Source organism: Paramormyrops kingsleyae, chromosome 7 (assembly GCF_048594095.1).
Source record: "Paramormyrops kingsleyae isolate MSU_618 chromosome 7, PKINGS_0.4, whole genome shotgun sequence".
NCBI lineage: Eukaryota > Metazoa > Chordata > Actinopteri > Osteoglossiformes > Mormyridae > Paramormyrops > Paramormyrops kingsleyae.
The window spans coordinates 32,208,665-32,235,636 of NC_132803.1; the positions used below are offsets into that span (position 1 = coordinate 32,208,665).

Consider the following 26,972-nt stretch of genomic DNA (forward strand, 5'->3'; position numbering starts at 1 on the left):
TGTTGGATGCTGGAGGGGGTAGGAATCTCTTCAGGGCCAGATAAGATGGGCTGGGTAGCTCGGATCAAAGGTTCTCTGAGGACCAGGTCGCCATGTCTGAGTACAGAAATCCCCCAAAGAGACAGAGTGGTAGTTTTTCTAAGGGTTCAAACTGCTTTTTTCAGTCATTTTTAAAACCCTTTGAACCACCTTCCAGAAGCAATATACTATGCAGACTGAACATACTTAGAATATTAGGAGGTTGTTTTATTCCATGGGATTTTGGCTGGGAGCAAATATCTGGATAGCTGTCCTGGGCTGTTAGATCTTTAAAAATGATGATAAAATGGTTTGTTACAGAGAGCTAGCTACATAAGTAAAACTAAACTACTAAACTAAATAGAGGTTAGCTGGAATTTTGATTAGCCACAAATGCTCTTTCATTTGCTTAAGGCTTTAGTTAGACACATTGTGACATTAGTATTTTGACTAGGTGATCAGTACATATAATCTTTCCTTAGGATGGTCCCAGCATTAAATATGTGGATACAACAACTCCTCTACATTCTAAAGTTTAGTTTAATTGATTGCCCCCCCCCCATCTCCATCACAAGTGTGTGCTGTATCATGCACAGCATGAAGATGTGTTGGGTCTCATATCCGGGCAGAGTGATTAGCAGGGCCACTTTGTCTGCATTGTTAATCAATTGTATCTCCCTGTAAGTTCCTCGGTAGGAGGGACTTTTTTCAATTTGTATCCCTGCAACATACAAGTGTTTATATAGGATCACAAAGTATATTTCTAAATTGATTATTGGTTGAAAATTCTTTAATTTCTACTAATGATGGAAAACAATCAGAGAAATAAAGCTAAAATATTCCTTAAAATGTACTTGCGTTCTCGCTACATATAGTGTTTATTTACATACATTACAATGCCATTTTTAATAGCCATTTTCTAATCAAAAGCATTTCATTATGTTAAAAAGGTAAATAGGTGGGAAGGGCAACTAGCAAAACATTCATATCAACTGGAAACTAACAATTTCCTAGTGTTTAGGTACAATAAATACTATAAACATTAAAAACTGGTATTTACAAATTGTTGGCATTCTGTGAACTATACTGCTTTATACTTTACATTTTATATTGGGCAGTAAGAACATTTAAAAATGACTAGGACTGCTTGATATTGAAAAATATCAGACCCGGCTGTGAGTGATTTAAGCAGGAGGGATGAAAATGATTGGCTCGTAGACAGCATGCAGAATTCATGCAAAAGCAATTATGGTAAACTTAAACTGATTTATTTTCTTAACCTGTGTGTAGTGTTTACAGTGTGTACAATACTATAGATTGTTGCGACAGAGTGTTCATGTCAGTGATGTATACTGCAGCTGTTTGGCGGTGATGAGGATTGATAAAGTGTTATAATGTAAAAGTCATTTTTACATTTGTAATTAAATATTATATGTAGTAATCATAATGACGATCGATTTGTTATTACTACTATACTTTTAGCATAGACGTTTTCCCGCATGCATTGTCTTGTATTGGGGGCTGCGGTAAATTGGACTTCCAGTACAAATTGGGTAGCAACATGCATGCGCACATGTAAAGTAGGTGAACAGGATCCGGAAGGAACAGATTGGGTAGATTGTACGGATCAGGTAGTGGCACTGGGAAGACTGACGCGGGGGAGCCTGCAAAGTGGTAGACAGCTATATACATGTCATTGACCAGAGTACTTCTAGTAAACATTACTGTTGGTTTAACAGAAGTTGTCCGCATGTTCTATGGTATACGAAAACATCACATTATACTAGATAATACTGAAAAGGAATAATCATTAAAATTGCAAAGCTTATTAAATTTGACAATCCTATGACAGAAGAAAAATGTTTCAGCGACACTAACACGTCATGCCAGTATTAATATCGCACATCTGCATCTCACTCACTAGCTACAAACTCTGTGTATTCAAACCCCCTTAAATCAGAGTAAATTGTTATAGCAGACAGACTTCTGTTGTAGATTAATCATGGAAAAGGAGAAGCATGTGAGTTTTCCTTTTGTATCAAGCAGCAAAAAAGTTGTAGCATGATGTGTTCGTGTTTCATTTGCCGTACTTGACGTTGCACATCCTGCGATATCATTATTGCACATGCGTACATTGTGTATTGTGTGGCACTATAAACCTTGAAATGAGCCACCTTGAATCATCAGGCATGCCTCTGACCCCATTAAGTAACTCTTTCTTCCCCTTTACTAGCAGTGCTCTTGACAGCCTACCTCAGGATACTTTGATTTGTAGGCATAACAGCTTATGTATGTAGCAGCTCATAAAATAATGAAAGGCAGCATGGATTTCTTATATGGTTCTGTTTCTTGTATTTTGACAATGGCATAGTGGCTCAGTGGGTTGCACTGTTGCTTTATATGTCCAGGATTAGGAGTTTGACTTCTACTTCAAATCTGTGTGGTGTTTGCATGTTCTCTTTGTATCATGGCAGTTTCCTCATACAGGCCAAAAGAAATGCACTATGTAGCTTGGGATAGACTCCAGGCCCTAGTGTGACCCTGACTATTTTAAGGAGTTAGGAGGATATAGGTATGGATTTGATCAGTCATCAAACATGATCTCTTATAGATGGATAGTGGGCTGTGACCAAAAAACTGAAGTTAATCTCATGTCACTGAGACCTGTCACATACCCATGTAGTACAGAAGTTTTAAAAATAAGAAACATGTTAATTAAAGGGGACATGCAACTTAGGAGGGTCATGAACCAAACAGCCGAACCGTAAATCAGAAAGAATGAGGGCTGTATGATTACAAGGAAAGCATGAGCTGCTTGTACCAGCACACTATAGTTTTAGGGAAGAGGTCATTTCAGGCCGGTCTTAATCAAGCAAGGATAACATGAAATGAATTTTGAACATTCATACAAACTTAAAAGTTCAATGTGTCAATAATGTTTTTCCAATGACAACCTTATTACTATTTTTTAAATTGTAGATAAAGGAGTAAACATGAATTTTTTAGAGCTGATGAAAACTGTACTGGTTTAATTTTAAACTTTGAAAGTACTTTGTTTTATATAGTAATCATTTAAAACTAACTGCATACATGCAACACCTAAAAACACAATTCATAAAAATGTGCAAAAACAAACTGCTTGAAAAAAATATTTATCAGTCTGGGGAGATTCTGTCCTCCATTGACCTTGGTGTCTTGATCTGTCGCATGCATGTCTATCTGCACTCCTGTTCTCATTGCTGAAGTTCACGTCAGGCATGCAAAAGCCATCCTGGAGCTAGGTGCCCTCACTCCACTCAGGCACGATGCCCACAGTGGGAACTGCGTGGTAATGGTGTGGGGACAGGGCACGGGGCATGGCATGGGCATACAAATACTCAGGGCTGCTGGTAGACACGTTTGGGCCACATTGACGGGGCGGGGGCTGATGAGCCGCTGGGTTAGGGTACACAGTGTGGGTGTCCCTGTGAAGTTGAGGTGAGGTATGGCCAGATGTCCCGCTTAGTCTGGGCACTAGGGACCCCGAAGTGAAGTGGGCAGAGAAGTGCTGGTAGGGTCGTCGCTCCACGGAGGGCACGGCAGCCACCGTGCAGCTGCCATAAGGTGACATGCTGGTCCAGGTGCTACAGCTCATGTCTTCCAGGTTGGTCAAGGGCTCCATTGCCTGGGATGTGCTGGCATACATGCAGGCCTGCCGTTGGGTGGACTCTGCCCTGTAGGGACTGCTGGCCAAGGCCAGGGACTGAGAATAGCTGGCTGGTCGATAGTAGTGCTCATCCTCACTGGTGATGCTCTCGATATATGACTTCTTATACAGGTGATCTCCTGTATGACATTCCCCATCCACTGTGGACACAGTTGACACATTTTGTCTGTTAAAGGCTGCAAAAAAACACTCTGAAGAATACATGTGAGGTGATCAGACTTCACCTTATTTACATATGGTTGACCATCTGTTCATGGGCTGTATTCAGAGGGTTACTGACATATCAACAAAGAAATGTATTTATTTACACAAGGCCTTTGAAGGATTCTTTCGGATGATGGGTCGTAGTTTTTCCATTAATTTTTATTCAGATAATATGAGTCAACATTGTAGGATTGCTGGAAGAAGGCCTACCTTTCCTTCTTGTGCAGTGGTAGTCTTGGTAGTGATTGTGGGGTACAGCATAGGAGGGGGGTAGGAGGTCCGGTGGGCCATTTTTAATCTTTTCACATGGATACTGGGATACACTCAGTCCACCTGCTGAAGATGGACCCCGTGCTTCTATGCTGAAGGCGGTCGTACTGGGCGCCAGCCTCTGGTGTATTGTAGTTTGTGGAACCCTTGGATACTCCTTATTGCTGCAGGAATTATACATGCATAATTGACATTTTGAATTTCAATAAAATAGGGCTGGTCAATAAAATCTAAATTGTCTCAGCATAATTTTCCTCTATCAATATAACAAATGCTTGACTGAAAATTCAGTGTTTAACACCCAATATTTCACTGGCAACACATTTTACATCAAATGAAATAGGCCTGGGAGATAAAACTATCATGATGCATATCACTATCGTTTGACAGAATGTTCAATTTTTTCACTTAAATGCATTAGATATAAACTGCCTGGAAAGCACATAACAAATAGGTAGGTTTCTGTTGCATGAAAACACCCATGTGTGGTCCCTCTCTGGCTCATAAGCAGCCTATCATATACCTTCATAATGGAGTGTGATATGTCACATAAACAGACAATTATGTAACAGGTTTGCTTGGGATTGAAATGAAGTGAATAATATTTGTGAATAATATTTTCTAATTTTTCTAATTGAAATGAAATTGAGATTTGCCTGTTAATTTATCCATTAATACCTGCTGAAAAAACATTGTTGTTCTGTAACTAATGGTAGTGATGAAAATTAAACTCCAATCAGATTCTTATGGTTCAAATTTTACTCAAGAATACATGAGTTGATTATAGTCATTATTGTATTAAGAGAATGGAGAGTGATGATATGAGACTACTGAGGGATAGTCTGCTTTTAATGTCAATAAAATGTTTATAGTTCAGTCAGTAAAAATTTATTTCAATTCAATCAACAATTACAGTTTTCACTATTTGAGACTGTGACTTCCTGGTTTGGAAACAGCAACAGCAGCGACCAAAAATCTCTGCAGCACATAGTGAGGACAGCGGAGAAGATCATTGGTGTCCCCCTCCCAGCACTCTCTGAACTGTATGAGAAGCGCTGCGCCCACCATGCAACCAATATTGCTGCAGATCCCACATACACCTCATGGACTGTTCTCCCCTGTAATATCTGTAAAAAGGTTCAGAAGGATCAGACTCACCCCTGCCAGATATCAGATATGTTTCTTTCCACATGCAAGCCCCCACCTCGCACCAGAGGCCTGAATGGAGACTAATACACAACTACACTCACCTCACTGATGACACTTTAAACTGACTCCCTCAATCGCGCTGCATTGACACTTTAAACTGACTCCCTCAGTCGCACTGCATTGACACTTTAAACTGCCCTCATACTGTCCTAGACTTTTTAAAACTGGTTTTTATACCGTTTTATTGTACTCTTTAAATGGGTTTATACAGTCCTATTTATTCTGCTCTACACCGTATTTCATGCTGCTACTGTGTTTATACTATGTTTAAATTTTTTATTTGCTGCTATTATTCCAAGGCCAATTATTTACCTCCTACCCGCTCATTGCACTATTTGCTGTTTGTACTTTGTTGTTGCACTACAATGTTTCAATAGTTTGTCTGATTGTCTTGTCTGACTTTTGCACTGTCATGTTACAGCTGCACTTTGTTTGTCCCATGTATTTAATTGTCACATAATTTGCTCCAAGAGAAACGCAATTTCAACCCTCTGTGTGCTTGTATATGGCTGGGCTGACAAGCATTCTCAACCTGAGAATGTTGAAACTGACTTGCCGTTTCATTTTTATTTTTTTTTGCTGATTTGAAAATCTAAAATGTCACTGACCCAATTGCACCATCGGCATATGATATAACAACTAGTGTGGAGTGAGAAAATGTTAAAAAGAAAGGTCAACTCACCAGTATGAGAGTCTAACCCCCCACGCCCTGACCAGTATGAGAGTCTAACCCCCCACGCCCTGACCAGTATGAGAGTCTAACCCCCCACGCCCTGACCAGTATGAGAGTCTAACCCCCCACGCCCTGACCAGTATGAGAGTCTAACCCCCCACGCCCTGACCAGTATGAGAGTCTAACCCCCCACGCCCTGACCAGTATGAGAGACTAACCCCCCACGCCCTGACCAGTATGAGAGTCTAACCCCCCACGCCCTGACCAGTATGAGAGTCTAACCCCCCACGCCCTGACCAGTATGAGAGACTAACCCCCCACGCCCTGACCAGTATGAGAGTCTAACCCCCCACGCCCTGACCAGTATGAGAGTCTAACCCCCCACGCCCTGACCAGTATGAGAGTCTAACCCCCCACGCCCTGACCAGTATGAGAGACTAACCCCCCACGCCCTGACCAGTATGAGAGTCTAACCCCCCACGCCCTGACCAGTATGAGAGTCTAACCCCCCACGCCCTGACCAGTATGAGAGTCTAACCCCCCACGCCCTGACCAGTATGAGAGTCTAACCCCCCACGCCCTGACCAGTATGAGAGTCTAACCCCCCACGCCCTGACCAGTATCGGAACAGCACTGTGCAGTAGCGTCAGGAGTTTGTAATTGAGGGGGGACTCAGTGTGGTGGCAATGGGAACACATGCAATAGTCACATCATGAAAGGTTAAATAACTTTAAAATAATAAAGATTTCTCTATTTAAAATAAGACTAATACTGTTTAGGGTGCAGTTCCACAACTAAGAATAAAAAATAACTGATGCATATGATAAATGATTTTGTCTGATATAGAACTACAATCTTCGTTAAGTATATGTTTTATCCTCACGCTCTGCAAGCGCAGCAAATTGGCTGCAGTAACGTGTAGATTCCTAATGAAAGATAGGGAATGCGCTTTTAATTTGTCTTATCCATTTCTTCTACATCATGATAGAAATGCATTACATAGCAAAAAGGAAGGGGGAGATCAAAAAGGCATAGGTGGTGTAGTGGTACTTTGGCAATTTAACGTAGCCTACAACACTCAACAGACTGATGCCAACTAAAATTGGAAATATTACAAATGTATTTCATTACTCAAAGCATTGCCATCCAGCAGAACATACAGAATACAAACACTTAGACATCAGCAATTCCTATTGTAACTTTCAGTCCTGCCCCATATTAGTTCAAAACGGGACACGTTTTATTTTTCAATATAAAGTGACTGGTAAAATCTGCCCCTGTAATGAGCAGCGAGGCAGTCACAAAAAAAACGGCAATAAACTGTACTATTGGCGTATTACTGATTCATTAAAATTAGACATCAGTTTGCAGTACATTCAATTTGTCATCTTTTTCATGGTCTGTTTATGGGGAATAAAGAAATAATGATTATATCATGATAATTATCAGTACCAACCGATATAAAGAAATTTCATTGCATTTAAATTAAATACTGCTGCTGTGCTTTGCCTCTTGAATGCGATTATTAGTCAATGTTTAGTAAGAAGGAGCAAAGGCTACAAAATTGGCTTCACCTCTGTATCTTATTCCACAGCTTCTCATCTGATAAGTTGTCCCTAAAGCTGTTAACTTCAATATAAGGTTTTTATGCCGCACACACCAAAAATGGTCAGTTCATGTAATTAAAATGAACAAACCAGTGAGTGCATCATGTGGTATCAATTTCATTTGAAGTTTTTCATCATGTACTGTTTGTCTGTTCTCCTTTTCAAAACATAAAATGCTTTCTTTGTTTGGCACTGTTCTTCAGACTTAATCTTGACCAGGCCACATAAACCTACACTAGAACGGACCCGCGAGAACAATAAGAACTAATCCTGCCTCTATTTGAATTCTCTTATGCTGTTAAGGCTGAAATACTGAAATATGCTGCTGCTGAAGCTTTTACAGTGTTCAAGGGGGAGATCACACCAAAACTGAAAAAGATGTGTTGTAGAGGGGGTTTAGTAGGGCTTGGCAATTAATCGAAAAATATCAAAACTGACATCCAGAACCTCTAATCGATATAATATTGCCCATGTCGTTACTTCGTTTTTTTGTTTTGTTTCTAATTCTGTTAATACTTAAAAAATAATACTTTCTCTAGTCTGTGTTCATGTACTGTCCCCTTAAAAACCGCATGAGTCACGTGACTCCACCCTGTCCAGTCTGCGACTTAGAAGCAACATGGAGAACTCAAACACTCACCCAAAATGAGCAACTACAGCACCTTGTACCAAAGACAAATGCCATGTCCGTCGTTTGGACACATTATAGCTTTAGTGAAGACGACATCGAACAAAACAAGTCAAATATAAACACTGCGAAAAAACAGTTTGTTTCAATTGGTTTCAGCACTAGCAATGTTTAAAATACAGTGGAAACCGCTAGTGATCACGGTTATAGTGATCAACTACTTATATGGATGAAAAAGCTTGGGACAGTATCATTCCTGTACAAATGCAGCTTAAATAATTCGCTTATAGTAATCACGTTGTCAGCTTAGTGTTAATTTTGGGTCTTTTTATACATAAAATGTGGCAAAAATAAAATTATGATAATTTTTTTACTTGCCCACTTTGCCGTGCGGTAATCCCTCTGCTTCTGACTAGCTACCCGAGGCTAATTCTACGTGCACATAAAATATGACGGGAAAAACAAATCATTTTCTCTCAATTACAAATATAGACTCTTCAAAGTTTGATAAACTTGCGAAAAACGAGCCAACGAGATGCAGTAGCGAAACTACAATCAGCTATATTTTATGTACTGTAAAGTATTTGAATTATACACAGTTCAGTCATTTAATGTGTGCAGTACTGTCATTTGAAAAGCCGAAGGTAATCTGGTAATCTCTCTGAGACATAAAGAAAATTACAAAAATACAATTGTTGTGTGGAGTTTGGTAGAAGAAAATAGTAATAGGAAGATAAGGAAATGGTTCATTGTCTGGTTTTTCAAATGCAATATGTGACACTGAAACAAAAGAAAGTGACAAAGTCTGGAGGCTTAATTTATATATTTCTGGCTTGGTACAAAAAAACTGCAGAGGAGAAAGTATGGATTAAATATTTAGATGTATTCACAGGTAAGTATAGGTGCAAATCGCATGCTTATTATTAATTTATTATATATTGTTGGCATGTTATTTTCGTCATGTAATGGTAACGTTAAGCAATTACATTTCTATATACTGTAATGTAAACATTACAGTCAAGGGCATAGCTGGGATGAGCATTGGGGGGGTTGAAGTCTCCACCCATTTAAGGGGTCCTGGGGGTGGTATTGGCTGGTTTTGATAATTGGAGGTGTTACATCCCCCTATAAGTTACACCCTTGGTTACAGTGTTGTGTTTGTCGTTATTAAAACTAATTTGGTTTGAGCACACAAGTAAATGTTTTAAAGGTAAATTGTTGATTGATTTATTTCATCCCTGGATGTGCTGCTCTCATCTGGCTGTGAGGAGTGTCTGAGGAGATGTTTCTTTTTGTTTCCTCTCTTGAAGTCCATGATGCTGACAGACTGCTGTGTCTTACATTCGCTGCAATCATTTTCAAATCCATAAAGTTACTTGTAATCAGGTTAGGTTTCATCAGTTGTCGCAATGATAAACAGAATGAGGATCATGAGATACAATAGTTTTAGCATGCTAACAAAAATTAAGCTGATGTTCACCAACTAACGAAGATCATCACTTTTATACACGCATCCCCTTGCTTTACATACATTCACTTTACGTCACTTCACTTTTACAAAAGACCTACATTAGCCCCTGTATTCATTAACCAAAAGAAATCTGAAGAGGATTTTTGCTTTTACAAAAAAAGGAGAAATTGTAAAAAGAGCATTTAATATATATATCAGTGAGCCGGTAATACATATTGTCATATGCCACTTAAGGACATTTCAGTCAACGACCAACAGCATATATACAATGGTAGTCCCATAAGATTATAATGGAGCTGAAAAATTCCTGTCACCTAGCAATATTGTAGCTGTCATAACATCATAGCGTAATGCATTATGCACTTGTTTGTATTGATGCTGGTGTAAACAAACCTACTATATTGCAAGTCATAAGAGTATAGCACATACAATTATGTATGGTACATAATATTTGATAATAGTAATAACTGTTACTGGTTCATGCTTTGAATGGTTGAATGGTTTGAATGGTTGAACTGGTTCTTTTTTCGTCATTTAACGATACCCTATAGCCTAGGTGTGTAGGAGGCTATTCCATCTAGGTTTGTGTAACACATCTCACAACGGTGAAATCACCTGACCATGCATTTCTCGGAATGTATCCCTGTTCTTAAGCAACACATGACTATATTGATTCTGCTAAGTAAAAAAACACTAAATACATTATTTCTACATTTATATAGGCTGTGTATTTAAATACTAGTCTTACTTTTACCCCATGTTAGTATTATTTTAGGTTTTGTGTGCTATTTGGTATGATTTGGTTGGTTATTTTTTAGGGCTGGAAATGCTCAAATATTTTCCCATATAATTTAATTGTAACTACGCCATTTCGGCTTCTGAAAGCTTTCACAGAAACACTCTGCTTTTGGACAGCGGGGAGAAGCTGCATACAGAACTGAACATCTAGAAGCAGAGCTTTTTTAAGCATTATTCTTACCATTTATAAAGTGATCTCTGCAAACTCTGGCACTGTTGGTTCTCCTCAGTATGATCCAGTCTTGAGATGCTTTATAACCATTCTTGGTGGCGCTCACTAGATAAAACTCCATCTCTCTTCTCTGGATTTTCACACAGAACGTCTGGTGATTGTTCTTTTTTTTTTTCTTTTAATAGTTTTGGGGATCCTAAATGATCCCTTACCTTTGTCACAAACACTGCTGTTACCGGCAACAACAGCATACATGGCCATGACAAACACAGTAAAACACACATGGAGTACATAATATGTATCACACCAGACTATGTACCAATATGGTAGATGATGGACTTTGCTTGCTGTGGATGGTGCTGTGTGATGTGACGTGCAACCCTCCTATATCAAAAACTGAACTTAAAATACTTGACAGACTGGCTACCTGCAGGACAAGAGTGTATGCTGCAGCTGGGATGGGATAGCCAAGAAAAAAATTGCTTAAAAATTTTAAGACCAATGTGAAATATTGATGATGGTCACTTGAGTCAGTTGAATTCAATATCGCTATTTCACTCAGGAAGAGACAGCAGTATATGCACTGCTATACTGAAGATAATGAGAGCCTTTCTTCATAAAGCTTTGGGTGTTTACATGTCTTCACAAAAATATAATTTAATAGACTCAAAAACAGAGATGGTGTTTTGAATGTGCTCTTTGTACAGCCTGAGCACCACTCCCTAAGACCTAAACCAGGGGTGGCCAATCTTTTGCACAAAGGGTCGGTGTGTATACAGGTTTTCGCTGCAACTCCCTAATTAGGTCACTAATTAGAGGACTGATTGGCTGAAGAGTCCTCACACCTGGGTTTAAACAGCTGACCTAAAGGTTACACCAAAAACCTGCATACACACCGGCCCTTTGCGGATAAGATTCCCTGCCCCTGACCCAATCTCTACACAGGGACTGGTAAGACTGCCCCAGTATACTATGTACAAACTTGCGTGTGGTCACGTCACTTCAAATGGGGGTCTGTCTCTTAGAACAAGTTAAGCAAAAACAAACAAGATTTTTTATCAGAAGGTGTCACTGTACCAGGATGATTAAAAGGACAACTGAGTAGGGGTGGACTATGATCCAAGTACAGACAGTCCAGAGGGGGGTGTTAAGAGAGGTCAGCCAAGAAGATGACTGATTAACTAAGTAGTACTTCAAGAAAACAAGACAGGCTGAATAGGGTTCCTCCTTAATCGTTTTCATAATGTTATGTACTGGACTAGATTGATCTTGAGTGTTTTCAGTGAAGTGTTAACTGCTGTTTAGCAATTTAAGGTTACTGCTTTGCTCGTTTATGTGAGTGTAGTTGCTGATATATTTGGCTATTTAGCAGCAGTTAACAGTAGGTAGCCTGCTTCTGTGGATTATTTGGGGTATGGGATGAGGCAGAGAAAACATAGTTGTGGTAATGCTAGTCAGCTGGGGACTGGTCTAAAGAAAAACACTGACGTGGAATGTGAACAGGAGGCTCGTTCCAAGTGACTACCTTGGGATTTTGGATATCCGGTGCAGCTCCATGTCATCGCTCCCCCGGAAGCCCTTAGCGAAGGGGTTGTTTTCAATCTTCAGCTGGGTGATCTGGAAGATGATCAGCATGGTTGTACTGAGTTGTGTGTTGTTGAACCACATTCATACCCATACAGTAGTTAACTGACAACTTTCCCTTCCAAGTTAATGGCCTCCTAATCTTTAGAAAGGAGCCTACTCTAGAGGGGAGGCAGACATTAGTGTTTTGTGTATATTGATTTTCATTTAAATTACAGTAAACGAATCAAATTGTTTTTCTTAAGTTGTAGGTTGTTTTTCGAAATCAAATTTATCACCATCCTGTTTTCTGCTTCAATGTCAAATCTGCGCATTTCAAAGCTTGCACGGTATGATCGATGTCAAACAAGATCACGGCTAGTTAAGTGCTGAAGCAAACAGTGATGTGTTCCGTGTAGCGGCAATTCTTTACCAAAAGCCAACTCTAACATCAAGAAGTGTGCAGACCGCCGATGAGCACAGGGAGCACTTTAATGAACCGGCTTACCCGGGCTGAAGCCCAAGGGACTCCGCTATAAAGCGGCGTCAATCAAAGTTTAATAAAATTTCAGACCTAGAGTTGCCACCCGTCCCGTATTTACGGGATTATCCCTTATTGAAAAACAAAATGCTGTGTCCGGTGGCCTGTACTACGAAGTGGGGTTACTGGTTTATCGGGGTAACTTGTCGGATTTAAGGTACCACAGTTTAAATAGACTTCATATTCGTTCACTTACATTTTGCCCAGACTACCTTAAATCCGACAAGTTACCCCGATAAGCCAGTAACCCCGCTTCGTAGTACAGGCCACTGTTTTGAACAAACACGGGACGCGATCTGTACCGTATTTGTGTCCTTACTGAAATACAATTTAATCCGAACCTCGCGACCCCTCTCTGCTAACATTCTTATCATCCCCTAAGGAGATGAAGCGATGACGATGGTATACAACTGTATAATAATTATTTCATCAAGTCCTTTAAATTTACCATAAGAAACTGGAGAAAGCTTATTTTATTCTTGTCTATTCTATGTGAAAATATATTTAGCTTTTATTGAATGAAGTAACTGCACAGTTTCTTCAAAGATGATCATTTGCTTTTTGGAAGTTTATAGCTTTTTGATAGTTTTTCCTAACGTTGTCAATTTGTACATTTGTTTAAAAAGCGAAAATTATACCAGTTTAATGCTTCACATTTAATAAAGCGTTTCCGTTTAAAACTTTCTTAGATATTATTTTTGCGGTCGAGTTTAATAGGTGGACCAGTATTTTTACAGTATTCAAGATAATCCGTAAATATGTCCTCTCAACAAATGTATTCACACCTATTGCCTATGTGTGCCAACTATCAACTTACTGTTTCTCCGGCGATGTAAACGCGCGCATGTCTGTAAATTGTTCCGTTTCATCTCAGGGAGCATAAGGAGGGGGTAAATAACTATAAATGTAGTCGTTTACTAAAGAGCTAATGACTTGGGCTAGATTTTGTAGAAATTAAGATTTTGTAGGCTTTCCTACATGTGTACGTATGTAACTTATCTTGTACTCAATTTCGATAAAGCACAACCATGAAAATGCATCGAATTTAATCTCGAGTCGCATGTAGCTTACCCGAAACACCACTACATATTTACAGTAATGAAAATATTTTACTTTTCTTAATAAGGCTTCACTCACGGTGACAAAATACGCTACTGCCACCTTCCCCCTTCCCGTTTGGTAAGTTTTGCATTGTTCCTCCAAGAGAATCTGCGTGAGAACAATGCTAAAAAAGTTTTAACTGCACCTTTGTAATGTGAACTAATTTATACTCTTAACTAATTCATAAAACCGTAGCTTAAGTGGTTTTATAGGAGTATTACTAGGTGAACGTTACCAAAAAGCTTTTTCGTTACATAGTCAACTGTTTAACAAGTTGCGCTCTACAAAACCTTTTTTTGTTTATTGCCATTTTAGAATGTTCCATACCGTTGTAACCCTAAATAACTCTTGGCATTCAAAGCACAGGAATTTATAATGTAAAACACTATGTGGTTATGTTGTGCTGGTATTGATTAAATATTCACAAGAGGAATATTTTGCTTTATGCAGAAGAATCAGTCCCATTTCCCCGGTTCTGGTCGTAAAAGTTAAAGGCAATATTAATTGGCCAAACATGTTTCAAGGACCCTTCTGTTAAAGAACGGGTGTAATTAACGTTTTCTGGGATAGCAGCTATTAAAATTTCCTGCACAGGAAGACGCAGGAAGTTGTGATTGGCTGACAAGGCATTAATGATCTTAGCCCACCTCTTATTGCCCTTGTCCCAATTTACTTTGGTCATTATGAAGCTATAGCAGACAAGTATCCGAGAAAAGAGGATATATGTAGCTTTTAGCAACACCCAGCTAATTTTGGCTTAAGGCATTTCAAAATCGGCCAAATTACGTATGCTTGCAAGTCAAATGAGTGTTTGTTGCTGGGTCCTCATCTGTTTGGGAAATATTCAGTCCAATAGCATTAATAGTAACAATTGTATGTACCTTGCGTAATTAAAATATACAAATGCCATTACATGGACAAAGTATAACAATCTAAACTTTGAAGTACCTTGAAAAAGCAAAATATAGATTGGTGCATGGACAGATAACACAAATGCACCAATACCAGAAGTTAACAACTATCAAGATTCGAGGCTTTACTGTTTCACCTCTGGTGAAATCAGATTCCACCACTAGGTCTCTACCAAGTTCGAGAAGTATTATCAGGTAAATCATTTTGGCGTGACCGCTTTAATTTTATATCATCACTGATTTTTCCACAGGTTCAATTCGGCCAGTGTTTTTAAATGAAATTCCATTTTTTTTAAATTAACAACCAAAGGCATGCTTTGGTTTTAAAATATTATGGACGAAGATCTTAGACTTTACCGGCTGTTCTAGTGACGTTTTCATGGGTCTTAGGTGGACCCATTCAGTACCACTACTAATGGGATTATCAGTAATTAATTATGGTTTCACAATATCTGCAGTACTTTATGAATTCCAGATTCAGTAGTGATAAATTCCAGTCAGATGCACAAATATGTCTGAGCATGGCCGGGCGAATTAAGCTATTGCTACGAGTCCTCTTTTGGTGTATTCCATTTAAAGTTTATCGAAATACCAAAAAAGATTCAGGCAAATGGAATGTAATTTCTTTCCTTAAGTAGCTATTAGATTTAAATGATGCAGCAATCAAAAGATGAAAACTATTTGTTACATATTTTCACAGACTTTTTGGAATGCAAAGGCATAGAATGCGACCCGAATGCAGTTTTGCCTAAAGTTAATCGTTTTGAAATTTACCTTTTGTTCGATTTTTCATTTAAATTAACAACTGCATTAATTCAAAATACCGTACATCGCAATGCTTATAGACGTTTCGATTATAAACACCGATATTAAATCTAAGAGAAAAAAAATCAGGCAGTATGTTTACTTATCTGCCTCATGAAACAATATTTAATCGAATAGGCAATACAATAACTGAACCTTGCTGAGGTATTTCGGAAGGTACTTAAATTGCCATTTTAACTATAATTTAGGTCTAGAACATGTCTTAATCGGACTCTGCCTTTGATAAAATTTCAAAAATCTTTCTCTTTACTGCACACCTTTAAAGAGTTGTCTGTAGTATCGTCAAATGCGGTCACTGAAATCGGAATGATCAATAAACAATTGTTAGCATTTTGCTTTTACTTAAATAGTGTATAAACGCTTTTTGAATTATGAAAGATTATACATGTCATAACTAAACCATGAGAGAAAATGGCTAAATAAATTAATTCATATAATAAGACAGTTGTATTTTTTTAACTAGAGTGGAAAAGCTGCTGTTTGAAAATGGATGCTATTTAGTTGTAAGGTGGTGTGACTGTATTCGACTCCACAAAAAAAAAAAAAAAAAATTAATGATATACTGTAACATAATATAACTAAACATAGGCGAGGCTAGACTTTTCTTTCAAGGGGTGCAAGGTGAGAGAAGTCAACCAGTGATTAATCCAGATAAACTGGTTAGAAAAAAGTACATGTATAATATATTATTAGTACATATTGATGCAACTAACACAAGCTATATTAAACACACTCAGTGTGATCAAATAGCAATAAGGGCGCAATTAAACCCCCAGTAAAATTGTCAATGTGACTAAATATGCAATTGCGCCATGGTGGCTTATTGACGCCAATATGATCATTATTTATTTTAACACATGCTCTTTCTGTTAAAAAATATTAATATGTATAGATCTAGTACTGTTTTAGCTGGTTGTCCTTATCAGTGAATAGAAACAAAACATTTACAAGTAGGGGAATATTAGTAATGTTAAATATGATGTACATTAAACTCTGGTTTAAATTTGTCAGTTATGTAATTTGAAGGATGTTTTACTGAACAACTGTGTTGTACAAGTACAGGTACACAATTCTTTAGCTTTCATGTATTCCATTATGCACATATAGAGTTGAGAGGGGACCTTGGGTACAGACTGTATGGTTAGCCAGTTTTCTGGCACTGCTGGCGGGTTGTTTTTGGAATAAAGGCCCAACAGTAATGGCAGCTACTCTGCAGACCAAGGAATTTTTGAATTTAGAGTTTTTTTAAAAATCATCCATTTTCTGGTGTGGGGTATCAGTGTGCCGAATGTCTTCCCCCAAAATTCTTAAACAGCAGGCACTGGGTGTCTAGAAATAGCTGACACCATCCAGGGTCCCCACAAGGACCCTCTAACATTCCAGGGGATTTCTGGCCCATCGTGGGACGTCACCCTACACGCCACTTTGCTGCCTCTTCAATGAAAGACGCAGCGGGTTTTAGGCTATGCTGTAATGTCACTTAGAACCGACCAGGGGGTGAGCAACAAACGGGGCGAAGGACGTGTTTGGGGTAATGGCCAAATCATCAAATGTCTTTTAGGAATAGGAGGGTATGATAATGCAATATAGGACAAAGGAGTGAAAATGCTCCATTTTGGGGGGGGGGGGGCATTTAGGATTTATCTCTCTTGTTCTTTTTTTAACCATGTAATATGAAGCTTTGCATCTGTTACTCAGTTCGGCAGCTTCCTGATGTTATATTCATTGTACATTAGCTGGCAAAGGGTTTTTGGCAAGCGTCTTTTTTCCTTCAGTAATGTAAAATTTAGCCTCAAACTTAATATTATGACACGATACCAATGTAATTTTCAGTGCTGTTCAATAGAGTTTAAGTCAAGTAGGAAAATCAGGGCTGCACTGTTCACAGCATAAGAGTGTGATTTTTGGATGAATGTTAAGCAATATGAAATACAGCCTAATGAATATGACCTTAAAACTTCAAACATTTAAGAGACATGCTCTTACCTTATGATTCTGGTATGATGTGACAGCAATGAACGACGTCTCGGGAAACACGTGTGTACAGAAGGCTGTGTTTTTGGAGCCAAATCCATTATTTTCATCTGCTTTCACAATGTGTATTCTCGGCTGGTATTTGTGCATGGAATTTAAGATAATCTGTTTAAAAGAAAAACATTCACATTAGGAGAATCTGGATTCCATTGGCATTCTGTCCAGAGTAAACATTATTTAACACAAAGTGGAGCTATAATTTCTTTAAGATTACCATGAACACTGGGTATATGACTGGTACTGAAAGCTGACCATTTTTAAAACTTAACAGGGAACTCCATCCACCATATTCACACTTTTCTCCCCCCAACAAAAATCTCACTTGCATGAATTAGAATCAATTCTGGCTCATCTTTCATATGTGTTCTTCACATGTACAGTAGCAGATGGCCAGGCAGCTTAGTCTCGACATCTTTGGTTTTCCACTCTTGCACTGACATACTTTATGCTGTCAGCTGAACCGATTTGAAAACATGTTCTCAATGGTGCATTAACTTGGTTTCACAATTTTCTCTCACTCAAGATTTCTCTCACTTTAGTGCACTAAAACCCTGGATCTATAAATTAAATGATCAGTTAGCAGCCTGCAGTTAACAAACAATAAATATTCATAAGTCAGTTGCTGTGTACAGTATCATTCCAGGTAAGGAAGATTTTCTTTTCGTAATTGGGCATCTTGCCCACCCCCAGTACCACATATACATTGTTATGTGTAGCTTTAAATCAGCTGAAGATTCAAATTTTCAGGTCCCCTTACACCTCTGAAGATCCACAATAAAGTTCAGTCAGACTGGTAGGCTCTGCTGTACACTGGCATACATTTTATCCAGGACAATTAATTTAGATGGGAGTTCCATTACACCACGTTCTGATGGCATGCTTTATGTGGGAGGGAGAGCTCAGTGATGTAACAGTATCTAAAATTGGTGTACTGGAGTCCATACATGAAGACTCTTAGCAGGACGTTGAAGGGGACTGCCAGCTGAATGCAAAATTCTGTCAATTTTCAGTGTTTTTTTTTCTTTCCCCATTTTTTAATCTTTAAACAAGAATGAGAATAAATGGCCCGATGATTGCACAATTTTCCTGTGATTACCTGTGATTTTCCTGTGATCTGTTTCAAAGAGTCCATAAGTGAAACAGATTTGCTTAAATCCATTTCTTACTGTACTTATTCTTGTAAAACTTAATCTGTTCGAAAAGCAGTATAACCTGGGTCTATTTTGTCAATTTCATTCATGCTGTAAATGCTATGCTTGATCTACAGGTGTTAGGGCTGGACAATTAATCGAATTTCAATTTTGGCTTCCAACGATTATCAAAAGAAAATAATCGTGACAAAACGGTTATTGTGCCACATTTTGTTTCACAATGGTACTCCTATTTTGTCTTGTGTTATAAATCCAGTGCATCCCTTTCCAGCCCCTTTTCATTTCTTTCTCAGTTGAATTATATTGTGATTTCAAGGAAATTCATTGGAAATCTAAGGATAAATGGATGGTATTTCCAAAGCCAATGAGTAATCATGTTAAAGAACCATGATCTCAACATTGACCAAAATAATCATGTTTATGATTTTTGCCATATTTGAGCATCCCTAACAGGTGTGTGTATGTGTGGGTATGTGTGCGTGTGCGCGTGTTTTTCTAGATTTCACTTGGGTTAATTTGGGGCTGTCCTTTTTTGTATACGTGCCATTTGAAGTGTTCTGTTTTGAAGACGGTTTCTTACTTTCTTTAATCCTTCAAACATAATGATTGGTCCACATGTGTCTTTGTGCGTGTGTGTTTCCATATTCCAGATGACCTGTTTTATACTAAAGATGAATACTTTTTAAACAGCTGCAGCTTGGATGTGCTGGGAGCACTGAAGCCTGTTGTGCTGCTTTGTGTGAAAGACATTTCAACACATTCCCAGGACTGTGCAATGTGGTGGGGATTATATTCCCTCAGGTGCAGTCCAATGTGCTTTAACAATCATAGTGAGACAGTGGTGTACTTTATATATGTTCCTCATCCAAAGCAGTACAAAATCAGCCAAGGCCTATCATTTAAATATCCAATACTCCGCCTAATTGGAAAGTGGACTACTGGGATTTAATAGATATAGTATAAGTTAAATGCTTTGTTTTGGCCTCTTGCAAAGCCAACGATCCTGCAAAGGCAGGACCGAAGTGTCGAGTTAGATGCAGGTCAATTAAATAACCCAAGAGAACAGGTTCCGCTGTCACATGCAGAACTCGTACTGTGGGTCTGGTGATAATATACATTTTCATGCATCCACTGTGAGCCCAAACAAGTTATGAGAACTCAAAAAAATTAAGGCAATCAGTTGCCATAATATTTTTAAGCTTTGAAATCATAACGCATACGTTTGTAAAACTCAAATTAGTGGTACATATATATTTTGAGAGCATTCTACTTAAATTTTCTAGGAAGCCTACGCAAATTTTCATTTAAAGTAACTTATTAACCTCAATCAATGCATTTAAGACAACTTGTGAATAGTTCAGTATTTTAACTAAGCATTTACTTTTGCAAACACTTAATTTGTATGAGTATCATACTTAAATGGAAATATAGTGAAATTAAACCAATGATGCAAGTACAACTAAAATTTATATTTATGGAACAAGCTAATGCAATCAAAATATATATGTACCATTAACTGAACATTGGCATTATGATTTGGAATTATGATTTTTAAACTTTAAAATATTAAGGCAACGGATTGCCTTAACTTTTTGAGTTCATCTAACTTGTTTGGGTTTACAGTGTTTTATAGAAGGGGTAAAGTTCAAAGGACACACATCACCAGTATCCTAAATGTATTAAACATCCTGCAAGACACATTTTAATCAGATCTTACTCTGTATGTATAAATTAGCAATAAGTAACTGATACATATACAAGTCAATCTGAATATACACAGACATGAAGGACAGGCATAACGAAAAGTATCAGTAGCCTGCTGTGTGGGAAAAGCAGTGCCTTGAGTACTGTATGCAGTAAATATTCTAAACTTACATGCCCAAAAGGGTCGAGGTGGTTGTTTGTCAGTTTCAGCTTCTGAAAAGAGACGAGTTGCCGCATCCAATGGGCACCCGCTGCTGGTGAATCTGGGTGTACGTACAGCCTCCCAGGCATGGCGGGCTCTGCCTTGCCTGTCACTGACCTGGGTCAGAATACACAGACACATGCATACGTGCCATCCTCTCACCGAACAGGCACAGTGTGGCCACCTCGCGGTCACCAGGTCTAAATATACCATGTGTATCACCTGCTGTCTTACCCTCTTCTAAGGCTTGTAGATAAATTTAACACAAACTTACATTGGGACTGTCTTCTTTTTTTTGTCTTAAGTTTTTTTAAAAAAATAAGGGTGTTAAGGGCCATTCATTGTGGACTACTTTCTAAATCATGTGAAAACCAGAAAGACCATTTTACTTAAAAAAATCTTTTAGAAAACAAACAGTAGAAGTACGGAATAAAATACGTTTAAGATTTTCACCTGAAAATAAAAGCATGCTGATTGTTTTCTTGTCTGAGGTCATTATTTTATTATAAAGCATAATAGATACCAAGAGAGGGCTGTGCTGAATGGGTAGTAGTGTGCCCAGTTAAGTTATCATGATTGTTTTACTGTAAGCATGCCAGTATGTAACTATATATCAGAAGTTATAAAATACTATGACCTTCAGCAGGAAGAGTGGTCTGAACATGGATGAATGGGTAATATATTCTCCTGTTTTCTCTTAAATGCATTGCAAATGTTCTCTGAAATTGTCAAGACAAAAAACGCCACCATTTGCAGTCATCTGTATCATTGAAGAATTTGTGGCATCTACCTTTTAATGTAATTGATATAAGTGGTTGCTTTTTGACACTCTTTACAATAGCCTACCTGTGTTGCACAGAAAATGTGTATTCCGAAGAAAATGAGTTTGGTTTGCTCTTGGCATGATTTTCTTTTCTTATTTTACTATAACCTATTTAGTGTACTGCATGCTATTATTTAGCCTAAATGGTATAAATCAATAAAGAAGGAAATTAGAGGTAGTTGTTTTTTAAGAGAACCTGTGAATTGCAATTCAGTAAGTAGATGGAACCACTGAAATGTTCGTGATAACTTTACCCACCATTTGTTGTCAGCAAACTTGTACCGGTGGTCGTCTGCAGGTACTGCATCCATCAAGAGAATGTATTTCGTTTTGGGATTTAATCCAGTCACCTTGACTTTGTAACTTGGAAACATCCGCCTGTAAATCGGGAGATAATACCAAGGTTACCATGAACATGGACATATTGATGACAGTCTGATAAATTTCAAGGCGACGCCGTGTGGAAAGTATTTAAATAGTAGGTAAGACGTTTATGACAGGTAAAAGTTTATTGAAAATATGTGTATACGATAACATGGCCCGAATACATGTTAAAGCAATCGAAAGTTTTTTCAATTAAACAGATATCAGCCTCCTTAGAGTTCCTATAGACAATTGCATCTTCCTCTTTCGTTAGTGAAACACTTTATTTCCAGCCTGATACGTAGCTTCATCCATGATTTTGCTGGACCGTCAGAAAAAGACTTAACTTCAATCAGCTGCACTACAGAGAAGACTAAAATTGTATATTTTAAATCTACTAATAGCAAGCAATTATAGTTATTCGTATTAATTCGACTATTATAACAATTTGTAATTTTAATTTTCTTCACAGTAGTGTAAGAATATTTAATTTGATCATTAATAGTAGGACTTTTCGTTTAACATTTCGAGTGCTGCACCTTAAACGAAACGGCGATTCAAAATCAAACAGAAAAGCATTACGATTGTAGGATTCAATGGTCCAGACTGAGGCTGACCATATGGCAAAAATTTTGGGGCTTTTCTGATTTTTACATGGAGCGTTCATGTCGGTGTTGAAATATAGGATCTACTGAGATCATAGTTTAACCTAATGTAAATTAATTAGTAATCTCTGTAAAAGGATATTAGGGATAATATGACGGCGAAAGAATACAAAGTAATTTAATTTTTCAGTACAGTTAAATGTGTTCTGCGGTATTCACGACAAAAGTGTGCGTTTTAAGATATTAAAAATTACGTAATTCAATTCAGTTTCGCTTTTCCAAATCAGAATGTCTTTTAAAGTATTTGAAAACTATACTTGATTTCGTCCATTTATCAAATACGTGTGCACGTTTTAATCGAGTTGTACTCGGTCTTAGATTTCCTTGGTAACATATTTTTAATGGCGTAGTACACCAATTAAGCGATTAAATCGACAAAAACCATTTATACACAGAATGTTGGTGCCAAATTAAACCTTGAATCTTGTATAAACCAATGGGAAATGCACGCAAGTAGGAAAATATGAGAAAGCTGCGCCTATTTTCGATACACCCTGAAGTCGCAATACCAAAACTGTTTAAATGAGCAAAAAACGTCGATGCGCCTATAAGTTAAGCCAGAAATTACCAAAAGAGAAATAATAAAAACGAGGGCTGCTTAATTATTAAAGCTTTATTATTATTTATTAGTAAGCTAAACGTCGCCGTAATACTGTTAAGATTTTCTCAGCCCAGTGAATTAAACACAATATATTTTGTTCTGTTTTAAAATGCTTTTTTTTTTGGCTCTGCGTTTCCTATCTGGTGTAAAGTTGGGAATACAAACATAAAAACTCTTACCTCCCAGCTTTGGTGATAATCATTTCAGTGCCAACTTCGTGAAATTTTGTCCATAGCTCTCTTTCGTGCAAGTGAACTTTAATCCCTTCCATGCCCTGTTAAAAGGCACACCTTTCAGAATTTAATGTCATTGCATGGCCTTACTACCCATTGTCCATTAGATGGTTTAAACGCTTTATCGACACCGTACTCAAAAGGAGAAGACGGACAGTAGTCTTGTATAATATTGTGATTTGTCTTTATAGTGTATGTAGAAGACCATGTAAATGTTATAACTATTCAAGAATATATTAGTTCTATTAAGATTTTATTTTGTCTCACGCTGTATTCGTAAAGGAGTGAATGTTTCTGACTTAAAGTATTCTTTGATTATTTTTTTTCAGCCAAGTATGACTGATGCTGGCTATGCAAACTTTGTTTTATAAAGCCCTTAATAATAATACTGCCTATAAGTCGCATTGCTTGTGTCATTTAGAGCATCATTAGAATAGGCCGTGTAAGTTATGCAGTAGCCTATTGTTGTATATTCTTAGTCGCGACTTAATTCAGAATTATTTTATGAGTCATGTTTTACCTTAAATTACTTGTTTCATATATATAAATATATTTATAATAATAAATAAATATAATACAACTGTAAAATGTCAATTTAGTTAGAACGATGCAGATTTAACTCAAATAAAATAAGTTATATATATATATATATATTACTTATTTATTTATTTGATTTAATTAAATGACATTCGGGTAATCGCCACGGGAGCTCAGAGTTAAATTTGCATCGTTCTCCTATCTAAATTGACACTTAACAGTTGTCAAGAGCGCAATTTTGCTAACCTGTTGAATGTACGACGTCTTCGCTGACGGTGACTTGCAAGAAGTTTGTATCCGATTCTCTTGTCCACCTTCATCATTTAATTCCTTTGAATCCGAGTCACTCGGCGGACTTAGAAGCCCAAAAACCTCCTCCGCATCCGCCATCTCTGGGATGTAAGTAGACGAAGCTCCAGCTGGGTCTAAACAGTAAAACGAAGATAATAAAGTACCCGTGATTTTAAGCCTGCAAATGTAGCTGAACAAACCGAGTCAATCGTTTGCCAACCTTTGTATTTAGGGAAACTGAAGTTGGTGATCTGACGCAAACTGGGTGACCAACGGGTCTAGGACACAAGCCAAGAAAGCGATTCGCTATCATAACCTTCGCTATGAAACAGTTTCATTTTGTATGCATATCGACATGGTATTATAGGTTCTAGCTTTCTCTAAACTTTTGGACTTTTTACACATTTATTTTAAGTTAAACGTCAAAATTAGTGAAGATTTTTTACTTGTTTCTGACATCACAAAGACACAGACATTACTTGCCAGTTGTTAATGACTGCTAAGGACCTTCAAGTGTCGTGCGTATTTGTCTTGCAGTTGTTAATTGAATTTCCGTTCGTTGCATTTAATGTTTAATTATGATCTTATACATGCAGCATATCGACGTATTCTCGGGGGTATATAATTGATGTTTTTAGTAGTCGGGCATGTTACAGAAAAGAACAAGAATCTGTTTAAATATACAGTCTAGTAAGGTTATATTCTATTAAGTAATGGAAATCGTGACAAAATACGAAAACCAAGTCACTTTTTGCCCAAAGTTAACCTTTTACATTGGATTATTTTAAGATAGGCCTCAATGCATCCGAAGTCTTGTTGGGGTCGCGCACATAATGTTCGACAAATAGCCTTAAGGGGCTTTCAATCTGTATGTTACAATTAATACAGTAAGCTAAATAGAGCCGGTATCTGCATGTTATCCACACTTCTGCATCTTCCAAGGAAATTTAAATTTCAAATTTTAATATAAAATTAAGTATTTATCAAGACATTCTGACGGAATACAAGAGCCAGCCACAAGGTATGCATTTACCTCAGAGAAAGCCAGACGAGTTGCTCTGCGTTGCGAATCCCTGGCGGAAGAAAATATTTGCTGTGATTTTATCAAATAAAATCTCGATCTATAAATCGATTTTTGGCCGTTTACTCTTAAATGGCGTATTCCAGAGGCACGGCCCTAAAGATCTGTCCAACATATCCATTAAATTGTCCTTTTCTTCTGGGCACTGATTAAAAAAATCTTCTTTAATTTTATATACTGGAACAGTGGTTTGTCAAGACTACATAGACCTGAGCAGAAAGGGTAGCCTGTTCTCACAGAAAATAGCAGGTCTCTCTCCGGTTCGCTTGCTCTTTCCCTCCTTTGCTTCTCTCGTTCTTGCTCTTGTTGCTACCCAGAATCTCTTTCCTGTTGTGCCCCGCCCCCTCTATCTGCCCCCATGATTCAATTGACATACCCAATTCCACGTTATCTCTCTAACAAATGCGAGGGGACGCGCGCAGATACTGTGCGTAGTAAAAAGTACTGAGCGAGCAAAATAACATTTTGTATAGTTACACCATAAATTATACAATTTTGTATAGTTACTTTAGTCAACCCCTCATGCAGGTATACTCCTGTCTATGTTCTCTCATGCATCAAACCAGGGTGAGTATTGTTAAAACGGGAGACTTTCTGAAAATCTGCTTTCTAAAAGAATTTACAGAATCATCTCAATATCTTGAATCCCAACCCGATACCATTCTAAATATATCAGTGCCAGTTGAACACTATGTAGAAGAGAAAATAAAGTATTGCTGAACACATATTCTAACTGCAAAGTTTACCTGTTCCATTTCGTCAGGTGTCCCATTTTAACAATGCTCACCCTATACTAAACGTGTATAGGATCGCAATCGGCCTTCTTTACCAAAGTAGTATATTCTACACTGAGGAGAGTAAATTATTGCAGGTTTTGGTGTAAAACATTTTACAAAAATTCCGGATGTTGGTTAACTGATATAATACCTCAACTCTAGCACGAAATATCGAAGATAAATTGAGATGAGAGCTATATAATGAATACGCGCGCAAAACCTATAAATGGCACAATGTGAACTAACGGAAGTATGTATCTCTTTTGAAGAGTCGTATACGATAAATACTAATCCCCATTTAAATTGCACAGTTAAGGCATAACTGTGTTTTTGTCGCCACGTCAATAAAATGCCATGTTTTCTGCATTTACCAGTATTCTGAAAATAGTGTACCCCCAAAAAACCGTAATTTTGAAGAGATTTATTCTAATGTATTTTAAATGCACAATCATTTACTTAGAACATCCCATTGTTCACGTTTGGAATGTACATTGGTGACCTGCCGTATAATTTGCTATATTAAAAAACATTATATCATTGTGGTGGCACATGGTACATCCCTGTGGTAGCGCCTAGATTTAAATAAAATAATTTTCCCATTATTATTTTGTAATTTTATACAACTTCAGATTGAATCAATCTCTCACCATGTTTTTGTAATGCAAGACTATTATATAAGTTTAACTGTGACTATACAGTCATTAATCATTTTAAGGACCATAAGTTAGATTAATCTTGAAGGTTGGTGGGGCATCTTCCAGTGTTGCTCTTGGTTTCATGTCTGTCTACAGCCTGCATACACCTGAAGAGAGCT

At 37.7% G+C, this 26,972-nt stretch overlaps 1 protein-coding gene across 1 annotated transcript; it reads right to left on the bottom strand.

Moving 5' to 3' along the window:
• Positions 1-540: 540 nt before the first annotated feature.
• On the bottom strand, positions 541-25,661 carry tbx5a (T-box transcription factor 5a). Its single transcript, XM_023818665.2, has 9 exons — positions 25,335-25,661; positions 24,257-24,435; positions 23,420-23,514; positions 21,870-21,989; positions 20,758-20,905; positions 17,684-17,836; positions 12,282-12,373; positions 4,139-4,362; positions 541-3,864 (listed from the first exon to the last, which is right to left on the bottom strand). Exons 2-9 carry the CDS (start codon positions 24,398-24,400, stop codon positions 3,296-3,298), a joined length of 1,545 nt encoding a protein of 514 aa, XP_023674433.2. The 5' UTR covers positions 24,401-24,435; positions 25,335-25,661; the 3' UTR covers positions 541-3,295.
• Positions 25,662-26,972: the final 1,311 nt, after the last annotated feature.

Excerpts from the sequence above, each read along its gene's own strand:
- tbx5a (XM_023818665.2), bottom strand. The coding sequence starts at position 24,400 with ATGGCGGATGCGGAGGAGGTTTTTGGGCTTCTAAGTCCGCCGAGTGAC. Across the intron at positions 12,374-17,683 it reads CATCATACCAGAATCATAAG|ATCACCCAGCTGAAGATTGA; the intron begins GTAAGAGCATGT and ends ATCATCTTCCAG. Across the intron at positions 3,865-4,138 it reads CCACTGCACAAGAAGGAAAG|TGGATGGGGAATGTCATACA; the intron begins GTAGGCCTTCTT and ends CTGTGTCCACAG.